The sequence below is a fragment of the Salvelinus sp. IW2-2015 genome, linkage group LG28 (genome assembly GCF_002910315.2).
Source record: "Salvelinus sp. IW2-2015 linkage group LG28, ASM291031v2, whole genome shotgun sequence".
Taxonomy (NCBI): domain Eukaryota; kingdom Metazoa; phylum Chordata; class Actinopteri; order Salmoniformes; family Salmonidae; genus Salvelinus; species Salvelinus sp. IW2-2015.
In genome coordinates, this window is record NC_036868.1 from 28,585,652 (window position 1) to 28,598,629 (window position 12,978).

The following is a 12,978-nucleotide window of genomic DNA, read 5'->3' on the forward strand; positions in this document are numbered from 1 at the left end:
AACCCTTGAATGAGTAGGTGTGTCGAAACTTTTGACTGGTACTGTACACAAATAACTATCAATAGAAAACAGGTCAAATTAAACGAAGTGCAGCTAGTTTGCTGTCTTTCCAGCTTTAGTGATTATGTACAAAGTGATTGTGTTAGCTGTGTTGTTGGCTAGCTACTCAAGAGAGCACAATTGTCTACCCCAGGCGAAATTGCGTATCATTAGCTTATTGTTATGGATGTGTCCAAATAAATGTCACTAAAAAACAAACGCAAATGCAGCTACTGTTGCTGTTATTCTGGCTGCACTGTTTGACCTGACTGTAAGTTAGCCGTAGTTGGCTAGCTAGCAGGCAAGGGATAAGAACAACGCTGCCAGCCAGTATGGCAATGGAACATTTAGAATGAACGACTGGTTCGCGTCCATAGATACAGAACATAAAGACTGAATGCCTGGGTCGCATCTCTTGCAACCGAAACGATCAGCCGGCTGGGTAGCAACCTTAGATTTGTMTCGTGACTATATCTTGTGGATGGATGAAATAGTATGAAAATATGTTAATCWTTTTTTGAATATGTTGGTAACSCGTTGTATAAAAGTGAAGCCGGTGTTCGAAGRCGGTYTTTGAAGGATATATTGGTACGGATTCRGGCCTTCGACTTCTTTTCGGGCCTAACAACAACGGTGCCAACATYTCCTRCAAACACCAACTTCGAGGGCATTATCACTTAAATGTATTTGTCTCTTGTAGAATTMACTTAKTTGCTGGAACTTGATGTGCACCAGATTAGCCTAGAACACACTGAAAGAGTGTGAGGTTAGTMGAGGWGTGATGGAGGGAGTTTTGTGTYTTTTCTGCCCAAGGCAGAAARGCAGCCCACTCCCCTGGCCGATCCTGACAGTATCTACGAAGGTACCTACCCAGTTCCMGATTTACTCTTTCCACTTGCCTATTTGATTGGGGARGGTACCCAGAYGTGAGGCTGACCGTGACCCCCKGTCGTTRCATGAAGGCCTTCCAGACACAGGAGGTGAACTGAGGACCACGGTCAGACACAATGTCCGCCGGGATCCCGTAGTGCTYGAAGACYTYAGAGAAGAGAGCCTCCATTGTRTGCATGGCCGGAGGGAGACCTAGCAGAGGAATCAAATCAAATSAAATGTATTTATATAGCCCTTCTTACATCAGCTGATATCTCAAAGTGCTGTACAGAAATCCAGCCTAAAACCCCAAACAGCAAGCAATGCAGGTGTAGAAGCARGGTGGCTAGGAAAAACTCCCTAGAAAGYKCCAAACCTAGAAAGAAACCTAGAGAGGAACCAGGTTATGAGGGGTGGCCAGTCCTCTTCTGGCTGTGCCGGGTGGAGATTATAGCAGAACATGGCCAAGATGTTCAATCATGTATCATAAATGTACCAGCCATGGTCAAATAATAATAATCACAGTGGTTGTCGAGTGAAAGTTAACATTTGTTTTCGAATGACATCCCCAAGAGGTAAAATATACAGTGAGGGAAAAAAGTATTTGATCCCCTGCTGATTTTGTTCGTTTGCCCACTGACAAAGAAATGATCAGTCTGTAATTTTAATGGTAGGTTTATTTGAACAGTGGAGACAGAATATCAACAAAAAAATCCAGAAAAAACGCATGTCAAAAATGTTATGAATTGATTTGCATTTTAATGAGGGAAATAGTATTTGACCCCTCTGCAAAACATGACTTAGTACTTGGTGGCAAAACCCTTGTTGGCAATCACAGAGTCAGACGTTTCTTGTAGTTGGCCACCAGGTTTGCACACATCTCAGGAGGGATTTTGTCCCACTCCTCTTTGCAGATCTTCTTCAAGTCATTAAGGTTTCGAGCTGACGTTGGCAACTCGAACCTTCAGCTCCCTCCACAGATTTTCTATGGGATTAAGGTCTGGAGACTGGCTAGGCCACTCCAGACCTTAATGTGCTTCTCTTGAGCCACTCTTTGTTGCCTTGGCTGTGTGTTTTGGTCATTGTCATGCTGGATACCATCACTACCCATGTTTCAATACCCTGGCTGAGGGAAGGAGGTTTTCACCCAAGATTTGACGGTACATGGCCCGTCCATCGTCCTTTGATGCGGTGAGTTGTCTGTCCCTTTAGCAGAAAAACACCCCAAAGCATAATGTTTCCACCTCCATGTTTGACGGTGGGATGGTTTCTTGGGGTCATAGGCAGCATTCCTCCTCCTCCAAACACGGCAAGTTGGTTTGATGCCAAAGAACTCCATTTTGGTCTCATCTGACCACAACACGTTCACCCAGTTGTCCTCTGAATCATTCAGATGTTCATTGGCAAACTTCAGACGGGCATGTATATGTGCTTTCTTGAGCAGGGGGACTTTGCGGGCGCTGCAGGATTTCAGTCCTTCACGGCATAGTGTGTTACCAATTGTTTTCTTGATGACTATGGTCCCAGCTGCCTTGAGATCATTGACAAGATCCTCTGTGTAGTTCTGGGCTGATTCCTCACCGTTCTCATGATCATTGCAACTCCACGAGGTGAGATCTTGCTGGAGCCCCAGGCTGAGGAGATTAACAGTTCTTTTGTGTTTCTTCCATTTGCGAATAATCAGAAAACTGTTGTCACCTTCTCACCAAGCTGCTTGGCGATGGTCTTGTAGCCATTCCAGCCTTGTGTAGGTCTACAATCTTGTCCCTGACATCCTTGGAGAGCTCTTTGGTCTTGGCCATGGTGGAGAGTTTGGAATCTGATTGATTGATTGCTTCTGTGGACAGGTATCTTTTATACAGGTAAGAAACTGAGATTAGGAGCACTCCCTTTAAGAGTGTGCTCCTAATCTCCGTTCGTTACCTGTATGAAAGACACCTGGGAGCCAGAAATCTTTTTGATTGAGAAGGGTCAAATACTTATTTCCTCATTAAAATGAAATCAATTTAATAACATTTTGACATGCATTTTTCTGGATATTTTTGTTGTTATCTGTCTCTCACTGTTCAAATAAACCTACCATTAAAATTATAGACTGATAATTTCTTTGTCAGTGGGCAAACGTACAAAATCAGCAGGGGATCAAATACTTTTTTCCCTCACTGTATAGTGAAAACAATAGTGGTCTCAAAACGGAACCTTGAGGAACACCGACATTTACAGTTGATTTGTCAGAGGACAAACCATTCAAGGAGACAACTGATATCTGTCCGACAGATAAGATCTAAACTAGGCCAGAACTTGTCCGTGTAGACCAATTTGGGTTTCCAATCTCTCCAAAAGAATGTGGTGATCGATGGTATCAAAAGCAGCACTAAGGTCTAGGAGCACGAGGACAGATGCAGAGCCTCGATCTGACGCCATTAAAAGGTAATTTACCACCTTCACAAGTGCAGTCTCAGTGCAATGATGGGGTCTAAAACCAGACTGAAGCATTTTGTATACATTGTTTGTCTTCAGGAAGTTGTCAGGTTTTGGCAAGACTGTTCGGGTTTGGTCACTAGATGTCCCCATTGGCACCTTTTTTGTACCTTTTTGTTTTTCTTGCCCTAATTATTGTTTGCACCTGTAAGTCATTCCTTGTTAGTATTTAAACCCTGTGTGTTCCTTAGTTCCTTGCTCAGTGTTTGTAAGTTAGCACCCAGCCCCAGCCCAAGCCTTGTTTTATTCTGATTTTCTCTTGTTGGATTTTCAGAGGTTCTCTGGTTTAGTTCTTGTGTATTATTTGAGTAGTCTTTGAGGTTTGTTTTTCCCTGCTGTTTTTTACCACTTTGTGGAGTTTCTTTTGTATTTTGGAGGATTTCCATTTTGTGCCTTTTGGCTTTATTTTTGGACATTGTGGATTTAGTTTCTTTGCCTGAAGCTTTTTGTTCTTTAATTCAACCACCATCCTAGTACTGCTGTGTCTGCCTCATCTTCTGGGTTCTGACGATTATTAGTGACTGTTTCTCGCACCGGGTCCTGACAGAAGGCAGTGAGTTGCAGCGCAACAGCTTTTCCAAAATTTTGAGAGGAATGGGAGATTCGATATAGGCCGATAGTTTTTATATATTTTCTGGGTCAAGTTTTGGCTTTTTCAAGAGAGGCTTTTATTACTGCACTTTTAGTGAGTTTGGTACACACCTGGTGGATAGAGAGCCGTTTATTATGTTCAACATAGGAGGGCAAGCACAGGAAGCAGCTCTTTCAGTAGTTTAGTTGGAATAGGGTCCAGTATGCAGCTTGAAGGTTAGATGCCATGATTATTTTCATCATTGTGTCAAGAGATATAGTACTCAAACACTTGAGTGTCTGCCTTGATCCTAGGTCCTGGCAGAGTTGTGCAGACTCAGGACAACTGAGCTTTGTAGGAATACGCAGGTTTAAAGAGGAGTCCATAATTTCCTTTCTAATGATCATGATCATTTCCTCAAAGCTGTTCATGAATTTATTACTGCTGAAGTGAAAGCCATCCTCTCTTGGGGAATGCTGCTTTTTAGTTAGCTTTGCGACAGTATCAAAAATACATTTCGGATTGTTCTTATTTTCCAGCAGTGAGGGCTCTTCGATACTGCACGGTACTGTCTTTCCAAGCTAGTCGGAAGACTTCCAGTTTGGTGTGYCGCCATTTCCYTTCCAATTTTCTGGAAGCTTGCTTCAGAGCTCGAGTATTTTCTGTATACCAGMGAGCTAGTTTCTTCTGACAAKTGTTTTTAGTTTTTAGGGGTGCAACTGCATCTAGGGTATTGCGCAAGTTTAAATTTAGTTCCTCAGTTAGGTGATTAACTGATTTTTGTCCTCTGACGTCCTTGGGTAGGCAGAGGGAGTCTGTAAGGAATCAAACGACAGGCTTTGGAGAACKGGTCCAAAACYACAAGGATGGTGGTGTGCCCCTCAGAGGGGGGAAGGTCTGTAACAAAGTCCAGATGGGACCAGGGTCGTTGTGGAACCYGCAGCATGTGGAGTTTGCCATAGGTGGAGGTGTCTCGGTGTCTTGCTTTGTGCGTAGGTGGAGCAGGRAGATACGTAAACCCGGATGTCCTGGYCCAAGGTGGGCCACCAGACAGTSGATAGTACGGGCTATACCTGGGTGCCKCGACACAGGTARTGTGTGTGCCCAGGSGAGGAGACGGTCCKGCATATCACAGGGRATGTAGGTACGCCCTTCAGGACAGTGGGCAGGTGAGCCACAATGCAAGACAGAGGAATAATAGGTGTCACTTTCTCCCTCCGATCCTCTGTGTCATGCACCCGGGACAACGCATCTGCCTTGATGTTCTTAGATTCTGGCCGGTAGGAGAGGGTAAAGTCAAACCTGGCGAAGAATAGGGCCCACCTGGCCTGARACGGGTTCAGCCGCTGCTCGAATATACTCGAGGTTCCGGTGGTCCGTCCAAACAAGGAATGGGTGTTGAGCACCCTCCAGACAGTGCRGCCATGTATTCAGCGTCTTCTTGACGGCCAGCAACTCACAATCCCCCACGATCCCCCATATCCTGGGGTTATGCAACTGTAACAAGGGGAAACCTAAAACAACGGGGTGTGCAGGAGAGTCTAAGATGAGAAAAGTGATGCGTTCATGGTGGTTGTGAGCAACTGTTATGGAAATGGGAATCGTGGTCTGGCACACCAGTCCTGTTCCTAGGGGACGGTTGTTTAGGGCATGGGTTAGGGGGTTGAGGAGGGACAAGAGGACAAGAGGAATGCGTAAGAATGAGGCCACGGACCGGTCTAGGAAATTTCCTGCAGAACCCAGAGTCCACTAGGGCAAGACTCAGTGGAGGGCCAGGTTAGTCCGGGAAAGTGTCAGGAAGGAGGACGGGCTGGGGGGACAGAGAGGAGCAAGCCACATCCACGCCTACTTGGGAAGGTGTAGGAGCGTTCCTCGGCCTGTCGCTTCCTCGTCTGGTTKTTTTTRTAGGACAGGTGTTCCAGGGGTGGTCCGACTCCCKACAGTAGGAGCAGAGACCCTGTTGACGGTMGCGTTGACGTTCCTCTGGGGGAAGGTGCGTRGTGCCCACCTCCATTGGCTCGCTGGAGGTTCCTGGGAGAGACCCGAATCCCRGGGATGGGCGCTGACGGGCACGCAGGAGATTATCCAGGCYGATGGCAATGGCGATGAGCTGATCCAGCATGAGGTCCTCATCGCGACGAGCCAGCTCGGTCTGGATGTCTGCCTGTAYCCCYCTGTGAAAAACCGTCAACAGGGTCTGGTCGTTCCAGCCAGTGGACGCAGCCACCGTCCGGAAATCCAGAGTGTACTCAGACGCTGTCCTGGACCCCTGGCGTAGAAGGAGGAGATGCTCACCTCCCTCTCGGCCCTCTGTAGGGTGGTCAAAAACGTCACGGAAGAGTTGAGTGAAGCGCTCATATGACTGCACTTCTGGACCGTCCCTCTCCCAGACAACGTGCACCCACTCCAGAGCCCTGCCTGTCAGCATCGAGATCACCAAGGCCACCTTGGCCCTCTCCGGGGCTGTCCCGGCATGACGGGAAAAGTGGAAGTCACACTGCAGGAGAAACCCCCTACAGTGAGCTGGGGTGCCGTCAAACCACTCTGGGAGGGGTAGGAGGACGTTGCTGATCAGACCAGGTTATGTAGATGGTGGTGGGGTGGCTGGATCGACCGGGGCGATGCAGGCCTGCAGCTGGCTTATGGTCCGGAGCACCTAGTCCATGGCAGTCCCGAGGTGCTCCAGGCACGAGTCGTGGTATAGGAGCTTCGCTCCTATAGCGGAGAGGTTGGGATGTCCTGCTGCTTTCTGTTCTGTTGGGTCGGTCATTCTGTCACAAGGGTAGAGAGGAGTAGGAAGGAAGCAGTCGCAGGTTTAGAACTACTGAGTTTATGAAAGCACTAATATATAAAAGTGGGACGAAACCCAAAGTGCTAAATAATAAAGTACTCAGGACCGACAAAGACAAATGACAGAGGGAGTTTTATACAGTGATAGAGTGGGGATTGGAACCAGGTGTGCGTAATGAGGACGAGACAAGTCCGGAGTTGATGAGTGAAGGGCGTTTGCCAGCAGCAGGTTCGGTAGCAGCTAGAAGGCCGGCGATGCTGAACTCCTGAGCGAAGGCTGGTGTGACAGTTGTTTAGCTGGCGGATGAACAAGAAACAGATGGGAACACAAAGTGCCCTACTGAAATGGCCACTATACCATTGTAAATTGGAAATAAAACGTTTGAATGTAAAGAAGTGCTTTTTTATTTAGTAGTTAGGARGAATGCAACTCAAAGAYCTAGAATTGACACAKTTGTTTAATTTGGGAGGAACTTGTTCTAATTGATTTGAAACATGATTACCTGYATACATCTTGTCAATTTCTAATGGTTATTTCTCAATTAAGTTGTGTTTCAATAACACKATTTAATTAAGTAGATCTGTATTAATATTTTCATGTAAAAATAATATGTTTTCATTAGCTGTAACTACTCACAAAAATGGAATTAATCAGATCCAAAGATCTTTTTTTGTGTYTAGTAAACTTGCATAGTGCCAGACAGAGCTCCACTTAGCTGTGCTGCCAGGGCCAAGGAGGAAAAGAGAGTGGAAAGGTGAATAGAGCAGGGAGGGCTAGGAGAMAAAGGAGAGAGAAMAAGAGAGAGAATGAGAGAGATCTCTCCAGGTCAGCAAACCCTCTGACATACAGACTTTGTCGTGTCAGGACCTCTTGTCCTATCCTCCTTTAATCCCAACTCCTATTACCTCTTATTTGATTCACTTCTCCTCTTCTCATCTCTCCCTCACTGATCCAGCAGGTAATAATTCATGCAAGTCCACTGACTAACCCTGTCTGACCCTATCTTATGCCCACATCTACTCTGTCTGACTTGTCAGGACTGTATTAACCACTGCTGCATAGGAATACATTTACGCTGAGGGAAAGAAGACAGAGAGCCTTTCATCTGATAATGATTATGAGAGACAGAGGGATGAGAGATGAGGAGAAGGCAGGGAAATGTTTTTCATTATGTTGTCCGTGCTATCACTCGGCAAGCCAGCAAAGCAAGGGAGGGGAGGTGAAGACGGATGGGGGGATTGTCTGCCTGTCTGTCGGAGATGGCTGTCCAGGCTGGAGACAGACATCATGTGATTACACCAGGAAGTAAGAAGCAGGAAGTGGGAGCATTGGGGGACTACGTGGTCCCTGGTCCCTGTCTGTGTCCACGTTGTGACATCTCCCATGATTATAGTGTCTCAGAGACTTTAACTTGTTTAGATTATTGGAGAGGAAAGGCTTTTGGCAAAGTAGGACATCTGGGGAGTTTCCCTGAGTTCTCCATTTAATTTGAAACATTTCAAAACATAATTATGAGATGGAAAACTCATAGAAGTGATAATATATTTTCTTAAGACTTGGTACTGGCCCTCACACAGTTATCTCAGCATGTCAACCTGAGATACTGTACCTTATGGTCTTATCAGGGTCAGGTGAACCATGCTGTATTTTTCTCTCWCTTCCAGCTCGTCCATCTCCTACTCCAGACATGTGGCCCAGGGCTAACTCCCCTGTCAGGATCCCTGTGAGAACAGGAAGAGGATCAGTGGTTGATGGGGCGGTGCACCCGTCAGGCCTGACCTCCTCCAGGGGGCAGCGGATCCAGAGACCCCCCCAATCATCCTCCGGCCCTCGTCAGCCAGATAGGGCCAGGGCAGGGACACCCCTGCTGGACCAGAGGTCCCAACACCACCACCACCACACCCAGCCACAGGCTGACCAGAGAAACAGACACAACCCCAAACTAGGTAAGAGCGCCTGGATCTCTCTCACACCGGGTTTGCTCCTCATTTAGAATATTCTTGTGTGAACAGTATGTAGAGTGTGTGTAGTGTGTCCATCCATAATGTGTCCTAGTGTGTAAACGCTGGCCTATGTGTCTGGTATGTCCCTCTATTCGTAGCGTCTGAGTCCATCTATGTGGTATCACTGCAGGCACAGAGAGCCACGGGGCGGAGCGTGCCAAGCAACAGGGCCACCCTCACCAAAAAAACTCCCCCAGGTAGGCCTTATTACCACCTTATGACCACCTTATGAGCTTATATTTACGAGCCTTTATAACATCCTTAGAAGCCATTAAAATCACGCATATGTCACGTTCTGACCTTGGTTCCTTTTTTATGTCTTTATTTTAGTTTGGTCGGGGCGTGAGTTGGGGTGGGCATTCTATGTTGTTTTTCTATGTTTTGTTCTGTATTTATATTTCTATGTGTTTGGCCTAGTATGGTTCTCAATCAGAGGCAGGTGTCAGTCGTTGTCTCTGATTGGGAGCCACATTTAGGTAGCCTGTTTTCTATTGTGTTTTGTGGGTGATTGTTTCCTGTGTTAGTGTTTGCACCATACGGTACTGTTTCAGTTTTCATATATTCTCTTGTTCTTTTGTATTTTGTATTCATTCTCGATTAAATTATATTATGAATACGTACCACGCTGCATTTTGGTCCTCCTGTCCTTCCACCAACGAAAGCCGTTACAGCATAACTATGTCCAGTTGCGAGGAACTCATCTTCAGACAACACTCGAGCCACACGTTTTAGAGTTTTAAACCATTTCAACCGCTCAACTGGCTGAGAATATACAGTAGCAATGTAAAAACAGACTACATATTTTTTGGTCAATTCTCAATATGATAGAGTGCCTTCGGAAAGTATTCAGACCCCTTGAGTTTTTCAAAGGGTTGTTACATTACAGCCTTATTATAAGTGGATTAAATAAATAAATATCCTCAGCAGTCTATACACAAAAACSCATAATGACATAGCAAAAACAGGTTTGTAGAAATGTTAGCAAATGTATAAAAAAATGGAAAACAGAAATACGTTATTTACATAAATATTCAGACCCTTTGCTATGACACTCGAAATTTCTCAGCTGCATCCTGTTTCCACGGATCATCCTTGAGATGTTTCTACAACTTGATTGGAGTCCACCTGAAGTAATTTCAATTGATTGGACATGATTTGGAAAGACACACACCTGTCTATATACAGTAAGGTCCCACAGCAAAAACCAAGCCATGAGGTCYAATTAATTGTCCATAGAGCTCAGAGACAGCATTCTGTCGAGGSACAGATCTGGGGAAGGGTACCAACACATTTCTGCAGCATTGAAGGTCCCCAAGAACACAGTAGCCTCCATCATTCTTAAATAGAAGAAGTTTGGAACCACCAAGACTCTTCCTAGAGCTGAACGCCAGGCCAAAATGAGCAATCGGGGGAGAAGGGCCTTGGTCAGTGAGGTGATCAAGAACCCGATGGTCAATGTGACAGTGCTCTGGAGTTCCTCTGTGGAGATGGAAGAACCTTCCAGAAGGACAACCATCTCTGCAGCACTCCACCAATCAGGCCTTTATGGTAGAGTGGCAAGACTGAAGCCACTCCTCAGTAAAAGGCACATGACAGCTTGCTTGGAGTTTGCCAAAAGGCACCTAAAGACTCTCAGACCATGAGAAACAAGATTATCTGGTCTGATGAAACCAAGATTGAACTKTTTGGCCTGAATGCCAAGCATCACATCTGGAGGAAACCTGGCACCATCCCTACGGTGAAGCATGGTGATGGCAGAATCATGCTGTGGGGATGTTTTTCATCGGTAGAGACTGGGAGTTTAGTCAGGATTCAGGCAAAGATGAACGGAGCAAAGTACAGAGAGATCCTTGATGGACCTAAGACTGGGGCGAATGTTCACCTTCCAAAAAGACAACGACTCTAAGCACACAGCCAGGACAATGCAGGAGTGGCTTTGGGACAAGTGAATGTTCTTGAGTGGCCCAGCCAGAGCCCGGACTTGAACCCGATCTAACATCTCTGGAGAGAGCTGTGCAGCAACACTCCCCTTCCATCCAGACAGAGCTTGAGAGGATCTGCAGAGAAGAATGGGAGAAACTCCCAAAATACAGGTGTGCCAAGCTTGTAGCGTCATACCCAAGAAGACTTGAAGGCTGTAATCACTGCCAAAGGTTCTTCAACAAAGTACTGAGTAAAGGGTTTGAATACTGATGTAAAATGTAAGTATTTCAGTTTTTAATTTTTAATAATTTAGCAAACATTTCTAAAACCTGTTTTATGCTTTGGTCATTATGGGGTATTGTCTGTAGATTGATGAGGGGGGAAACAATTTAATACATTTTAGAGATAAGGCTTGTAACCTAACAAAATGTGGAAAAAGTCAGAAGGCACTGTATCAATAGGAAACATCCTAACACGTTTTGGTAAAAATGTAAAATGTCACTAGCTTACTTTTTTTTCAGTACATTGCAGTCAATGGGGAAAGATTGTGGCACAGGGTTGATGTTTTTCTCAATACATTGCAGTCAATGTGAAAAGATGAGTGTAAAAAGGTTGACGTTTTTCTCATTTTACTCATGTCTGGTCATCTCTCACTCTCTACTCGCCTTTTAATCCCTCCTCATTTTCTTCTCTCTCCTTTCCCCTTTCACCTCCTCTCACCCTCTCTCACCTCTTCCATCACTCTCCCCCTCTTCTTCTCTCCCTCTCCCCTCCTTATCTCTCCCTCCTTCTTCCTGCCTCCCCTTCCTCTCATCTGTCTCTCTCCCTCCTCTTTCCCACCTCTGTCTGTCTGTCTGTTGACTCTCTCTCTCCACTCCCTCTCTCTCCTCTCCCTCCATCTCTCCCCACAGACAGGCAGACAGACAGACACACAGACAGGCAGACAGGCAAGCAGAACGAGGCAAGCAGACAGACAGACAGGCAGTTTGACAGACAGAACAGACAGACAGACAGACAGACAGACAGACAGACAGACAGACCAGACAGACAGACAGGCAGGCAGGCAGGCAGAAAAGGCAGGAAGAAAGAAAGAAAGACACAGAGAGTTTCAAGTAAAAAAAAAAGACCAATAGCCCCTTCAGAATTCCTTCAAGAATGCATAACAAGGCTCTTAGCTTCTTGAACTATAAAACCATTTCGTCCAATGGACTTCAAATTTCCTATGCCGGGTCACGACGGTCCCCCTGTCAGAAATATGTAACATTTGTGAAGATTATTCCTTTTTAACCCTTCGAAACTGCCCTTATGACCCCTAATAAAGTGACTTCTTGTAATCAGACAGACAGACAGAGAAAGAGACAGGCAGACACAGACAGACATACAGACACAGACAGAAAGAAAGACAGACAAACAGACACAGACACAGACACAGACAGACAGACTGGCAGGCAGGCAAGCAGTTAGTCAGAGATATAGCTCTTGGTTCAGTCCAGACCTGACTGCCCTTGACCAGCACAAAAACATCCCGTGGCGTACTGCATTAGCATTGAATAGCCCCTGTGATATGCAACTTTTCAGGGAAGTTAGGAACCAATATACACAGCCAGTTAGGAAAGCAAAGGCTAGCTTTTTCAAACAGAAATTTTCATCACGTAGCACTAACGTCAAAAAGTTCTGGGACACTGTAAAGTCCATGGAGAATAAGAGCACCTCCTCCCAGCTGCCCACTGCACTGAGGCTAAGAAACACTGTCACCACCCATAAATCCGCAATAATTTTCTAGGGCTGGCCATGCTTTCCACCTTGCTACCCCTACCCCGGTCAACAGCCCTGCACCCCTCACTGCAACTTGCCCAAGCCTCCCCCATTTCTCCTTCACCCAAATCCAGATAGCTGATGTTCTGAAAGAGCTGCAAAATCTGGACCCCTACAAATCCGCTGGGCTAGACAATCTGGACCCTCTCTTTCTAAAATGACCCGCCGAAATTGTTGCAACCCCTATTACTAGCTTGTTCAACCTCTCTTTCGTATCGTCTGAGATCCCCAAAGATTGGAAAGCTGCCTCTTCAAAGGGGGAGACACTCTAGACCCAAACTGCTACAGACATATATCTATCCTACCCTGCCTTTCTAAGGTCTTCGAAAGCCAAGTTAACAAACACATACCAACCATTTCGAATCACACCGTACCTTCTCCGCTATGCAATCTGATTTCCGAGCTGGTCATGGGTGCACCTCAGCCACGCTCAAGGTCCTAAACGACATCATAACCGCCATCGATAAGAGACAATACTGTGCAGC

At 45.9% G+C, this 12,978-nt stretch overlaps 1 protein-coding gene across 1 annotated transcript in view; it reads left to right on the plus strand.

Annotated features, from left to right (window-relative positions):
- Positions 1–12,978, plus strand: part of LOC139023191 (fibronectin type III domain-containing protein 1-like) — a 27,225-nt gene that overhangs the window by 1,520 nt on the left and 12,727 nt on the right. The window contains exons 2-3 of the mRNA XM_070435731.1: positions 8,417–8,698; positions 8,854–8,952. Of these exons, the coding sequence (XP_070291832.1) occupies positions 8,440–8,698; positions 8,854–8,952 (358 nt within the window). The 5' untranslated portion in view covers positions 8,417–8,439. The remainder of the gene's footprint in view (positions 1–8,416; positions 8,699–8,853; positions 8,953–12,978) is intronic.